Source organism: Centrocercus urophasianus, unplaced genomic scaffold, assembly GCF_019232065.1.
Source record: "Centrocercus urophasianus isolate 14NV4802_14NV808 unplaced genomic scaffold, USGS_Curo_1.0 seq_20, whole genome shotgun sequence".
Taxonomy (NCBI): Eukaryota; Metazoa; Chordata; class Aves; order Galliformes; family Phasianidae; genus Centrocercus; species Centrocercus urophasianus.
The window spans coordinates 11479145-11494025 of NW_024884756.1; the positions used below are offsets into that span (position 1 = coordinate 11479145).

A 14881-nucleotide genomic window follows, 5' to 3' on the forward strand; every position below is an offset into this window, starting at 1 on the left:
ACTGTGTGCTTGCTTTCATCTGCAGCAAAGGTGAGGTAATTATGACTCCCCTTAGCATAGTGAAGGTTGTTTCTTATATTACAAGCAAAGTAAAATGTCAACAGTTTCTGGGTTCTATCTGATAGCATGATGGCTTATTTAAGAAAGCATGGAAGTTGACATATTTGACTCATCTAAAAAGATAGTTTTTAGGAATTCACTTTCTGTGAAATTAAGCCTTTTAATCTTCAGAGACTTTGCTAGTTGATAAGTATGTAGCTACTGTGCAGATAATGGGGAGCCTAAGGCCTCATCTCTGCTGGTACTTGTAAATACGTATGAAACCATTTTCAGAGAGGAGCATAGCCTCTGGTATTACAGTGCTTTAAAACGTGTTGCAACTGAGTTGGGAGTTTCATAGAGAGCTTCTCTTACTGCACAGTTTGGGCCAGTCTTAACAAAAGCTAAAAAGTAAAAATCCACACCCAAACTGTACAGCAAATCAAGCAGCAACTGTTTTAACTACAGCCATGTTGGCAAATGTGGTGTTGGAAGAACCTGAGCTTAATAGCTATTTTTGAAGACAGTTGAAACAAACATTTTAAGGTTTGTTTTGTTTTGCAGGCTACCATTTTAAATGCCAGTTGTGTTCTTATAAATTGATAGATTCCAGTATTAGTAGATACTGACCTAGTATTATGATCCCTGTATTTAAACTGTTTAACACATTCTTTGTGGTGTTACTAACATTTTTTTACTAACCCAAATTAATGATAAAATGTTCAGCTTTAAGGATGGATGTATATCATCACTTTACAAGAGAAGAAACAAAAAACAGTAACCTGCAGTCCTCTAATAGGTATTAAAAAACAAGCTCCACCCAATGCTAGTCTAGGACAATATCTCAGTAAGCACTCTAGAAGAGATGTCTTAAAAAAATAATCTCACCCTGGACCCAGGGCCTTACCTCCTGTATCTTACGCATAAGATGTAAGGTACACATGGAGATAAAAGGCTTCTCTCCAGTATTTAAAGCTGTGTTGACATGTTAGATTAAAACACTTCCATGCGTATTGATCTATTAGAGAAATGTATATACTCTTTTCCTTTTAGAGATACAAATAAAAAAATTGTTTAGGTCACATAATTAGGGCATTCTAAAGATGTGAAATCCCCATTTTATGATTACATATGCAGTCTCAGTCTGCTTCTTGAACACTTGTTATGATACAGACCTTGACTAGTGGTATTGTTTTCCACGGTATGAATCAACAATTTGAGCAGATGATGTGCATAAGATAATCTCAGGGCTATAAAGTGAGTTGGGATGTTACCAGCATTTCTGTTTTACTTGCCAACCCCAAACCAGGGACTACACTTGATTTCAAATGTTGTGATGGAAATATATCAGTAGAATAAGAATAATGCAACTTGCTATCTTTCATCTTTTTTATGAATTGTAGGATTTCTCAATCGTGAATTTTAAAGTAGATCCCTTTGAACCTGAAATTGATAGAAAATACATTACTATTATAAATGTGAAGCTTTAGAACTTCAGTCTTGGTCACTATCTGTACTATGTTGTCTGCATTAACTATCTGTCATCACTGTTCCTTTCAGTATCCTTCAAACATTAAAAGAAGAAGATTTGCTGGACGAGAGTGTAGTAAATTTAATAATGATTACATTTACAGCTGGTGAAACCTGTAGGGGAGAGCTTTACATAGGGGCAAGAAATGAGATTAGGGTGTCCACTAACTTAAAGATGCAACTAGATGGCAACTAACTGAAATACTAAAAACTGATTGAAGCCTTTTATTTTGGTAGAGAAAACATATCCCCTATTCTATCCTGGCATTGTCCCTGATGGTGTTTTCAAACTTGCATCCCTCAGCTGCAAGTGATTTAACTGCTTAGCCTCTCTGATTGATTGTGGGAAGGGAGTTAGAAGACTTCCTTGTGTGGGAGCTCATCCCCACCTGTGCAGCCATAGCTGCATCACTGAGCAGCAGTGACTTGCCAGATGCAAGTGATGCCAGAAGCCTGCTCTGTGGGCGAGGAGCTCTTCACTAGCAGGCAGAGCCACTCCTGGCTTTTCCTGCCAGAAGCGAACAAGGCAGTTCTGGCACAGAAACAATCAGCAGGCCCCACTGAATGCCTTAGTGCCCAGCTGGGACTGTTCACAGTCACTGGTGCAGGAGAGATTAAAGCTGAGCTGAGATGTGAGACATCCTGGCAAACGGTGGCCCGTCAACGGGCAGCAGGGGCCCATAAACGTCTGCCTGTTTTCTGTGCTCAGTATCTGTAGAAGTACAAATGTTCAGTGCTCATAATTTCAGTTGTCTACTCTCCAGGTCTTTGACCATATGGCAGCATGATTTGATAGTCTTGAGCTCTAATCCTGACTGCCCCATTCACCCCATAGTGTGATCCCAGGAAAGTGTGTCTGTTTCCATTTCTCCGTCTGTTAAACAAGGGCAGCAATAATCTCCTCTCATAGTGCAGACAGATTCACTGATATTTATGAGGTATTTGAATGTTACATTAGTGGACAGAAAATGAAAAGCCTGATGAACTGGGCAAGGCTGTGTCAGTTGCTTACAGTGCAGGGCGGCAAAGCAGGGACCATTAGCTGAATTGGGAGGATGCCAGTGACAGGGTTTCCAGAGCCACCATCAATCCTTTGTACAGGACTTTCATAAAGCAGGGAGAATGAGCATATGTACATCAGCAATGGCAGGCAGAAGATTGCATAAACAGCTCTAATTTTTCCTAAATAATTATTTTTTCAGTTTGCGCATGTGAGTTATGATAATACTAGTCCTGTACCACTATTGTTAGTAGCATAAACTAGCATTGAGAGAAATTGCGTTGTGTGTCTTCCATTTCTTTTTTCATCTATGCAGAATGCTGTCATAGAACAGTAAATTAGAAGCACAGTATAAAGGGAAAATAATTTAAGAAAATGTGTTTTTGTCTGTCTCCCGGCAGGCTGTGAGGTCACTTAAAGAAACAATCGAAGACTGTTGGGATCAAGATGCTGAAGCTCGATTAACTGCCCAATGTGCTGAGGAGAGAATGGCAGAACTCATGATGATTTGGGAGAGAAATAAATCAGTTAGTCCAACAGTCAATCCAATGTCAACTGCCATGCAAAATGAGCGGTAAGAAGAGAAAAACTTGATTTTAGTTGGCAATGAATGTCCAATGCTTAGCTCACTCCAAGAAGGAAGCTAGAGCACACTATTCACTTAATGTTTCTGCGTAATGTTTAAATGTGTTTTGGGAGCTAGTCTGCATATGGGTTCTGTGTAAGATCCTGATTGTTTTGTGTTGCATGAGTCCACAAAATAAGCATTTTTATGGCACTGGATTCTTACAATTGACAGAATTCAGGCTCCTTGTATGTGAACAATTGTTTTTATCACAGTGAGGCCTGTTAAGCTGAGTTTAGACAAACTACCCAAACAAGTTTAAAAAGATATGAAGTGACTATCAATTGTGTTTAAAGACTCTTTTCTAAGTGATGTGTTGAACTTCTGTTTAAAATGTTCTGCTATAAGCTATGAGTTCAGGCAGTAAGAGTTCAGGAAATCACCAGGACTCAAATTTATAGCTGTTCAGTTTAAGAACTACAGAGCCCTTGTTAAAGTCATTGTTATTTTGGTCCAGTGAGAGAGGTGATGGGCACATCCCTTTTCTGATTATAAATGATGCAAGAGTGAGAATTTGCAGAACTGACATTAGTGCTAAAATAATACACACCAGAGATCTGGATTTGAAAGCAGGGTAGCGTTGGCACATTGTCATGAAAAATTTCCGTTTAAAGCATGGAACACATAAATTGTTAACATTATCATACATTTTTCATGGCTTAGGAGCTTGTGACTCTTTCCTAGCATCATTCTCTGCATCCTATGCTCTTGAGTATAGTTCTTGTTTGCCTTCTTCAGCATCATTTGCAACTACAGCAGTATCTTATCAGTGAACTGCACAAATACAAGTATTGGACAAATAGAAGAAAATTACTGTTACGTGATATACTTGTATAAATAACGTTTGTGACAAAAATGCTGTCCTAGTAAAATGATGTTCTGCTTCCCAGGATTTTTCAAAGAGGATCTCATTTTTTTTAATTGTATCTGTCCTTAGTTTATGCATGAGAAGGAATAGACATTCAGCTCTTTTAAATTAGAGGCTTTATGATATACAGCAATATTTACTTATATGATCTTAATATCACTGATTTTTTTCTTAAAGGAACCTGTCACATCATAGACGAGTGTCAAAAATAAGGCCATATCCAGATTACTCCTCTTCTTCCTACATTGAAGATTCAATCCACCACACTGACAGCATAGTGAAGAACATTTCGTCTGAACATTCAATGTCCACTACACCTCTGACTTCAGGGGAAAAGAATAGAAACTCCATTAATTATGAGCGGCAACAAGCACAAGCTCGCATCCCTAGTCCTGAGACAAGTGTCACCAGTTTGTCCACCAATACTACTACCACCAATACAACTGGCCTCACTCCTAGCACTGGCATGACCACCATATCTGAAATACCTTATTCAGATGAAACAAACGTACATACTACAAACGTCATGCAGCCAGGTGGGCCCACGCCAGTTTGTCTGCAGCTAACAGAGGAGGATCTAGAGACAAATAAACTGGATCCAAAAGAAGTAGATAAGAACCTGAAAGAAAGTTCTGATGAGAATCTGATGGAACATTCACTCAAGCAGTTTAGTGGGCCAGATCCACTCAGCAGCACTAGTTCCAGCTTGCTTTATCCACTGATAAAACTTGCAGTAGAGGTGACAGGACAACAGGATTTCACGCAAGCTAGCAATGGTCAAGCATGTTTGATTCCAGATGTCCCATCTGCTCAGGTCTATCCTTTACCCAAGCAGCAGAACCTTCCGAAGAGGCCTACTAGCCTCCCTCTAAACACCAAAAATTCAACAAAGGAGCCACGGTTAAAATTTGGCGGCAAGCACAAATCAAACTTGAAGCAAGTTGAAACAGGCGTTGCCAAGATGAACACTATCAATGCCGCAGAACCTCATGTGGTGACCGTTACCATGAATGGAGTGGCTGGTAGAACCCACGGCATAAACTCTCATACTGGCACGACCCAGTATGCCAATGGGGCAGTGCCGTCTGGCCAGACAGCCAGTTCAGTAGCACAGAGGGCCCAGGAAATGCTTCAGAACCAGTTCAGTGGAGAGGATAGTCGTCTGAATATTAATTCAAGCCCTGATGAGCATGAGCCCTTGTTGAGGCGGGAGCAGCAGGTTGGCCATGATGAAGGTGTTCTGGACCGCCTAGTAGACAGGAGAGAGCGACAACTTGATAATGGCCGAACAAATGTTAATAACAATAACAGTAATCCGTGTCCAGTGCAAGACACAGCTACACTCACTATCCAGAATGTAGCCAGAAATCCTGGGCAGACTCAGACTAGAAGAGCACAGAGGCCTAATTCGCTGGATCTATCTGCCACGAATAGTTTGGATAGCAGTAGTATGCAGTGTAAGTGCCAGCAGAACTTGAACAAGTTTCTCTGATGCGTTTTTTTGCTGAATAACTATGTATATCTGCTTGAAAATACTCCTGTGTCCCCTTTCAGTCCTCAAAGTATGCCTACTAATCTCATATACATTCAATTTCTATCAGAACTATTTCAGTCTTCTCAATAAAGTCCTGCGTTCTGTTCTCATCAGCTCCGTAATGTCTTAGGTCACTATCTGCTTTCCACATACGTGGAAAAAATCTGTCCCTTTCTATTCTGTCTACTTTGATTCAGGGAAGGGAGCAATTTCTACTCTTGTTATTTGTTGTGAGGCAGTGGCAAAGGTTATTGAAATGTCTCCTGTTTCTTTCTTCAGGGACACATTGTGTCTTCTTTTCCATATTTTTCATCATTCATAAGAGTAACTGGCTCTAAGATGCATTGGTTCAAATTATTTTTATTATACACTTACGATATGTCTTCGTAACTTTTAAAGCAACTGATATTGCTGTATTAGTCCAACCTACATGGGCCGTCAGGCATTCTCTAGCTTGCTCTCTGAGCTTCAGCAGATAAAGCAATCCTTTGTCAGTTTACCACTTACATATTAAAAAATAACCAAAGTAGTTAGAGAATGAATTTTAGTAGACTCCCTCAGAAAAACTTAGATTTTTAAGCCTAAAAATGTAAGAGGTTACAATGAGAATCTCCTTAGTAAGAATGCAGTTATAGTTGAGTACATAAAATGTTTCTTTGGAGTCCATGGGCTATTGGAGAGACTTCCTAGATAATGTGCTCCAGAATACACTGTCATCATCAAGAGATACTTGCAAACTTCTGACTATGTTTAGGTAGAACCTGTCATACTAACAAATTAACCTGGGGTGCCAGGTGTTGCATGCATGGAAAGAAAAAGTTTATAAATGAGCTAGAACAGATCTTTCAAGAAATGTAGTTGAGTATTCAGCAATTGAATGTTTAAGCTTTCCTTTTAAGTAGGAAACCTTAATTTTTGTCTTTACTCATTAACATGAGTTGAAATTTTATCGAATTTATTGAAAAAAAAAAAAAGATCACAGTAACTTTCTTTAATTGAAAGTTAAGAAGAAAATAAAATATTTGAAGGTTAAGATCAGATTTCTACTGCTGAATTTTTATCGTGTTTGAAGTTGACAAGCGTTTTTTCCAGTTTTGCAGTGCAACATCCCAAATCCTGATTCAGGATCCTAATAGAGAAAATGGACTGTTAGCCTCCTGGCAAAGGCCTGAGCTCTGCCTGGGGTTTTGTATGTAAAGAACTGCTTTGCGAGGCCAAGCAGGATTAAGAGATCTGCGATTTAATTGTGCTATTAAATGTTTAGCCTTTGGTGTCCTGTAGTAGCTACATTTTTTTTCTTTGTACCTTCCATTACAGGTAATGTAAGATACTATGATTGCAAAAGCCCCTCAAATATCAAATGCTGATTCTGCTGTTTGATGCCAATGTGCATTCAAGGTAACACAAATTACTTCACTGAAGTAATTTCTGACAGAGAACAGAATCTGCCCCCTTGTTTTAGTGACAGCACTATCCGCTGCCATGTCTCTGCCGTACAGCTGCTTAACTTAGTAGGATTTTCTGCTTTTTCTTCTGTTCTGCATGAGTAACAACCCTGGATTCTCCAGTCTATTCTTTCCTGTAATACTATTTTTCTACTTTTTGTTATTGTTGTTCAGTAGGTGACTCCTCACAGGACAGCAAATCGGGCTCAGGAGAAAAGATCAAGAAACGTGTGAAAACTCCTTACTCGCTGAAGCGATGGCGTCCTTCCACATGGGTCATCTCCACTGAGCCGCTGCACTGCGAGGTCAACAATAACGGCGGTGACCGGGCAGTGCACTCCAAATCCAGCACTGCTGTTTACCTTGCAGAAGGAGGCACTGCCACCACAATGGTATCTAAGGACGCAGGAGTGAACTGCCTGTGAAATACTTTAAAAGCCGACAAGTGACTTTTTTCTTTTCTTTTCTTTTCTTTTTTTCCATTATTTGAAACAAACATACAGAAGACATTTTAAAAAACTGCTTTCTCCTCCTGTCAGCAACCCCTACCAAGGACTCGCTTTAAATAGATTTCAGCTATGCAGAAAATTTTTAGCTTATGCTTCCATATTTTTTTATTTTGATTTATTTTTTGAACATTTTTGCACTTTTATTTAGTATCGCTAAAGTTAAGTCTGTCTGTTTTGACCACGGAATATATATATGTGTATCAAAAATGTGGTCTCAAAATATTTTTTTAAAAAAACAAAAAAAGGTATTGCTGATAATCAGTTTGGACCAGTTTCTTAAGGTCACTAAGATCATAAGCAGACTATAAGACAGGTTTGACTGCGGTGGTGTCTTGTAACCATGTTTTGATTTCTGTGCGCGAGCTAGTCTGTATATTTCTATGTTACAAAGTGTATTCTCTTTTGCCCCTCCATTTTTCTTGTGTCATGTTGAAATGTGCAATAGTCTATAGTTCACAGTATGCTTTATTGAGAAAGTGTTTCTAAAACTGCCACATGTTCCTGTTTTTGTCTTTATTATGTTTTCCCTGACAGTTGAGCAGTCAGCCAGTTGTGACAGTGAACTTTGCACACCGTAGCCAGCTCAAAGCTGCTGCCTATATCGCATCGTGCTCTGAGGTGACAATGTATGAACTTTCCCCAGCTTGAAAGGGCTCTTTAAAAGGAACAAAAATTGAGTTCAGTACCTTTCCTCTGATCCTTCTCAACCGAAGTGAGTTTCGTTAATGGTGGTAGATGCCAGCCTGTCAAGTTCTGAGTAACCAATTGTTGAACAAATGTAAGGAAACAATGTCAGCCACTTTTGTACTTTATTTTGTGTACAGTTCCACCCTTCGTATTTATGTAAAACCAGATCACTACTAGTGTACGTTGAAAAATGCAACTCAAACAGAAACCTAAGTAACTGTCATTCGTAAGAGCTTTAGTGAAGATAGGTTGTGAACGTTTTTTATTAACAAAGAGGAACAAGTATGAATCTTATCTGGCACAAATCTTTCCTGACTGAACACCTTCCAGACAGTCTGGGTAAAATCAGCCTGATGACCTTTGCAAGAAGGTGCGTCCTGACTGGTTGCTGTTGCTGAGCTGAAACGTTTCTTCCCCTCAGGTTTTCGAAGCCCTTCATTAGTCTTGGTAGAATCTACTGCATGCTTTTAAAATTCATGGGTATGAGTGTTTGGCTGGGAAGGTTGTTTTTTTTCTGGTTAAACACTTCTTTCAGTTTGTATGTAACACTCCACACATTGATTTTAGCTGTCAGTGAATGTGAATCTAATATGTATTGAGATTATTTTTTTCACCATCTTATATAGATCGTTTCTTAGAATAATCATTTTTACTGTCTACTGAAAGCAAACTAATTTCCTTACTGGCCAGGCCTTCCTTTCACTTAAGAATTATTCATCCACCTGAGAAGTACTCTGATGGAAAATACTTCAGTAAAAACTGTTTAAATTAAATATATATATTTGTGTGTGTGTGTGTGTGTGTGTGTGTGTAAAACACATGTCAGTCTTTGGTAATGAGGTCAAGTTTTACTTCAGAAAACTGGTGATGTTCAAAAAATAAAATAAATTCTATGTAGCCATCCTGCCAAACTCCTGTGGTAGGGTACTGGCAGCAGTCACTTACCTCTCCCAGTCTACCTTCTTGTGGCAGCCAGAAAAAGGAGCTCTGTGCTCTCAAGCTTGTTTGTTTCCTTGCTGTTGTATTATTTTTCCCCATGAGGTAAAATTGCTAGGTCTGTTTTGTACATCTGATATAACTGGTATAATATATACCTTGCTACATCTGATTCTTGCTATTTCTCAAACTCTTGCTTGTGCTTTATGATTTCTCCTTCAATGGTTCTACATTTTTCTTATATTCTTGTACGTATCTCCAAGAGATAACTCTAAATCCAAATTTTTGATTCAGTGTAGTTGTGGAAATACAAGCTATGAGATACAGTTTGGGCTCCCTGTGCTCTTTAAGCACCAGCTTAAATAATAACTCTGAGGTGCAGTTCTGTTATCATGATGTATAAATATATAGCTATTCTTTCCCTCTTCAGAAAATACAGCCTTTCTCTGGTTTTACTTTCAATTCACTCCCCTGCTTCCCATCTGCTACAATCTTGCATCCCAGATGTTGAAAACCTGCCAGTTGCTCAGCTGGGTTTCAAGACCTCAATCAGAATTTTTGGCATTCTGTTCATAATGTTGGCCACGTTTTTCATCTCTTTTGGACTTCTTCAAATCTGCATTTGATGTACAGTATGTTGACTTGGGATGATTACTGTATCATGCATATTGAAGACTCTTCACTCATTTTCCAGTGACTTTCTGGTTTGCCTTACATATGTATCATCCATCAGCATTTCAGAATGTGGGCTGAAAAGCATATTTAGGACACTTATCTAACGTGACAGACTCTGGGGATAGAAAAGTTATTTGCTCTGACTATTTCTTTCTGCTAAGACAGGTTTGCTGTGAAATTCTAGCCTTTCTTTTCAGACCAATCCTTTGTATGAAACCCAACTTCTGTTATGCTTAATGCAATCAAAATAATTTTGATACCAGATGAAGATTCTTGTGCAGTTTTTGTTGAACATTTTTTAAGCATGCATAAAAATTTCATTTCCTCTATCTTTTTTCTGCCACTTCCTGGAAAACCTTTTGGGGATGAATTTTAATTAGTAAAAGGTATTGGATTTGTAACCTACCATGGATAAATATTATTTGTAGCACAACAGAAATGTGTACTTTATCACAGAATATCCTATAGATTACGTAGAGAAAAAGTATTTATTTGTAAAGGTCAGTCAAAACAAACTCTTAAGTGCACAACAAAATATTGTAATTCTGCACAGCTAGATGAGATCAGATTATTAGTTTGTTTTTAATGCTTATTTTATTAATGTCCAATTTTATTTTTTACTCACAGTGCATAATCCAGTCTCCGCAGAATACTTTCTCTATAAATTAAATGATATTGAATCTCATCTCGTGTCCTGGGGAATCATCCTTAACCAAATAAAATGCATGTAAGAGAGAATTCTACAGATCAGACACGTGGAGATAGGTGGTAAATGTACTGCAGTCAAGGGACACAAATGGTTCTGTTTGTTTGTTTTAGGATAATGATGACAGTTGATAATATTCTATCAACATCTCATGTATATTGCAGATAAGCTAAAAGTAGAAAAAATGAAAAAAAGACTGATAGTGTAAATACCTATGAGTTGTGCCACTGTCAAATAGGCAACAGTAGAATATTTGCTATGGTAATTTATAATGTATAATTCAAGTAAAATATTATAGCAAACATTTGTGATGTTTGTATATATAACCAAAATCCAAAAGCTTATTGGTTTTTTTAAAAAAATGACATGCTAGTAGAAGTTAAATGAGTTAGTTAGGTATCTCTTTTTCTGCTTCCTATGTTTCCTCACCAATATTACGTGGTTTTTAGAATGTGAATTCTAACCATTTGAACAGACATGCAAGCATAGTCAATTGTATTCTCTTCTAAATTGGAAATTTGCAAGTAAAGTTATCTGAAACATTTCCCTGACTTTGCTTATAAAGCTTGATAGTTTCATGTGCTAAACATTTATTGTGTCTTTCTTCTAACTCTGAGATGCACTTAAATTGCACAGCTAAAAGATAAAGAAATTCCTAATTTAAAGGAAGACCAGTTAATATCATCATGTTTAGAATATTCTCTGAAATTTGTTTAGAAATGTTTAGAAATTCTCTGACATTTTTTCTATATTGTGCTTTCTTACTTTTATTCATGTCAGTCTTGTTTCCGTTTACAAAATGATCTCATTTCCACAGGCAATCAAGATATTTTTTTTCCCAGTACAGGGTACAAAAAGCAATACAAGATGGATGCTGTCAGGCTTCTGGAAAAGAAAAATCAAACAAAAACCCTTATAAATCCGCTTCTGAAGTGTGTATCTTTCCATCTGTCAACTCTCTTAAAAATCATTCATTAATTCTGCCTGCCTCAGAAAGGAAAATAAGGATGTCCTGTATTTGTTTGGAATGGATTATTGGGCAAAATTTAACAATAATGAATTGCTGCGTAGAAAATACATATACATTGTACACCAGTATATGCCATAATTTCAGTATTCAGTCATCCTGTATTTTTCTTTTCTGATATCTCTGAAGTATTTATAAGTGTTTAAAACAGCAACAGAAGACCACTATAATACTGCTGAGTCAATGTTCAGGTGATAATTCTCTTCCTTTAAAAAAATATTCAAAAGATCATAGCCATTCTGCCACTGAAACATAATAATGGAAAGTTCCAGCCTAATTAAGGATTTTTTTTAAATTCACGTTGCAGTTTATATGGGAAAAATTGTATCATGCTGTAGTTTTTACTTGTATGAAAATGATGAAGTTCTCAATGCTGAAAATTAGCTTTTTTAAAGTCATAAAAATAATAATTACCTAGCACAGTAGTATATATGCATGACCAAGTATATCTGAAATTTGGGGCAGCTTACTAAAGATTGAAATAGGTTTGATTAGTCTATGAAAGTTGGGTTATAGAGTGGATGACTTTGTATTTTGCATAAATTTGCATTATTTGAACTTTTCTCAACAGTCTCCCACTATGCATTTTGCCAGGTAAATATATTAATCTCTTTTTTTTTTTTAATGTTCTTACTAATTTTTGTTCAACTTTATTCCTTTCTTCAAAGAAAAATCTATTGCAGCGGAGCCAAATATATCTATTTTTATGTAAACTCTGTATGTATTTAGATGCATACGTATGTCATGCAGAAATTCCAGGATTAACTTCTTGAGTTACGGCATCAGATGGCAGCACTGGTAGCAAATATAATGGTCTTTTTCAGATATCATTCTTAAATTGTCTTTATAATAAAATTGGGCTCAGGCTGTGACATAATCCAGCAGTGTAAGATCCCTCATGACATGCTTGTCACTTTGTCACCGATTTCAGATTTCTCCTTTCAAGTTGGAAAAAAACAACAACAAACCAACCCTCATCATTTTTAATCCACTGTAATTTTTACAAGGCTTTTTTATGCAGTAGCTGCTGTAGTGAAGTCTGTGGTAACCCTTTGATTGTGGGGGGGAGGTTTAGGCCATTAAATCCAATTGCATTTTAGGCTTCTATGTTATCCTAGAAAAACTCAAGCTGTAGACATGCATCCATTTCATTTTTTATTTATTCTTTTCCCCTAATTATGTTCAGTTTTGATGTGAAATAGTAAGAAACCAGATTTCTCATCTTTAGGTTTCTTTTGAACTGACTAAAACTGGTAGTGGAAGTTCCGCTTCTGCAGAAGAGATTTAGGCCCTCCTTTGAATTGTAGTGGGAGTCCCATTTGGCACAAACTTATCCAGGGAAATCAATGCATCACAAACATGGACGCCACAAACAAGCTGGTGCTTGAGCCAAATGCTATTGAAATGAGAGAGGTGTCTGCCATCAGTTAGGAGCAAAGAAGAGCTGGCGCTGGTTTGAAAACTTAGGATTAGCTGTGGGAAAGCCAGTGTGGAACGCTGGGCCTCGTGGGCTAACCCTGACTGCTGGTATTCTTAGGGCTGCTACCTGGTGACTTGGTTCAGGCTTCCACACCAGGTCAGCACCAGTTCAGCTGTGGTTATTGTTGAGAAATGGGACTGCACCAGTGGGAGGGCAGTGCCAGGTTTTCAGGTAAATCCTCATTCACACCAAACCCCTTTGATGTTCATCTGGGCTTAACGCAGGTCTGATTTAGTGGCTGTTACGGTGTGTTAGTAATATGGAATTACTTTTTATGGCCAATTCTATTTATTTCACTGTGGTTTAATTACGTATGTGCATAACAGTCAAGAACTAATTGGAGTTACGCTAATTTGTAGTGTAGAAGTCAGATTGTTTTAAAAGCCCTACTAATCAGTAATTGTGTGAAGTTGCAGGTCGTTCAGTTGGTTAACTTCAGTGCACAGGTCACACCCTACTGTCACAGCAAGGAAGGATTTCTTCAAAGCTCTTACAGGCTTCTGCAGATAGATTACCTCTGTCAGGACCACAGATCTTGCCTGGTAATTATTTTAAAGCAAAAATAACTACCCTTATCATTTACTGGTTTTTAGATCCCCCAAAAGTTATTTTTTTTAAATCATTCACTAGTTTTTAAAGCAACAAAAATGCATGAGGTTTATATTTCTAGAGCACTTGATTCACTTTTTTTCTTTTGTGCTTCAGAACTGTATCATGAAGTATCACACTTCCATCTTGTTTATTCAAATGGAAAGAAAATAATAGATGTTTCTGTAATCTTTAGGTCAGAGGAACACAAACAGGCAAATCCATGTTACTGCTTTCATTGGTCGCTTTTGAATTTCTTGATTTTTGTGACTCCTCTTTCACAATGTTGAAATGTATTTAAAAAGGTTTGTCTATAATGTTTCTTGTCTGCTTTTTGTCTCTAGAGAAGAGTGTGCTCTATTCACATTTATATAAGCTGGAATCATACTTTACAATTGCTGCCGATTATTTTTCCCCCAAATGCAGAGGAAAATGAACACAGCAGAAACAAATTTCTAGGGTTTGGTCTTCTGTAGAAGCTGAAATAAGGATATGTGAAACTGACATTTTCCTTATGATGGATGGTAAAGAGAGCATTAATTTCTGAGCGAGCTTTTCTGGGGAAGAGGGGGAGAAACCCTAGAATATGGATTCTCATCAGAACCCTTTTGTTAACGGGTATTTTTGTTTTTTCTCTCAAATGATTGAGTAAATATCATGTATGAATTTATAAATAATTGCTTTCAGTTATTTTTTTTGTATAAGCTGCCCAGTACCCTTGCTATGCTGTATAAGTTGTGTTTCATGGAACAGTGTGAGTATGAAATAAAAGCTAATTTTTGTTTTTTAATCATCTGTGGATGCCACTATGAAAGCTGACATTGTTAAAGCCACTACAGAGTTTTCTATGAATACTTGTAAGAATTGCTTTGTTATATATAAACCTAAATAAAGAGATTGTATTGATACAGAGACATGGGATAAGAACATTTAAAAGGCTATTCTTTAGGTCTAAAAGAAAAGGCTTGCTGTAAAATGGTGCATTATTCCATTTATTAAAGATCATATTAATGACAAAAAGCATAGTCTTTTGTGGGTTTCTGTGGTGTTACTGGCCATGAGTAATAAGACACACTCCCAGGACTGGAGGAGTGGAACTATTGCAGTTCTGTTTTGTTGGTGGATGGAAGGATGAGGAACTACATCATCACTGAGAGCTGAACAAGACTTTGGGATACCTTGGGCATGTGACAGATGGTACTTTGCACTGTTATCAGATGACTGTGAAATAA

General features: G+C 37.4%; 1 protein-coding gene across 2 annotated transcripts in view; it reads left to right on the plus strand.

The window, feature by feature from the left end:
- The window catches only part of BMPR2 (bone morphogenetic protein receptor type 2), a 52856-nt gene extending 38187 nt beyond the window's left edge, over positions 1-14669 (plus strand). The window contains exons 10-12 of one of the 2 annotated variants that reach the window (XM_042822134.1): positions 2971-3143; positions 4240-5519; positions 7216-14669. In XM_042822134.1, the coding sequence (XP_042678068.1) occupies positions 2971-3143; positions 4240-5519; positions 7216-7466 (1704 nt within the window). In that variant the 3' untranslated portion in view covers positions 7467-14669. Of the gene's footprint in view, positions 1-2970; positions 3144-4239; positions 5520-6913; positions 7161-7215 lie in introns of those variants that run through there. The other variant, XM_042822135.1, reaches the window with a different exon arrangement.
- The last annotated feature ends 212 nt before the right edge of the window (positions 14670-14881 follow it).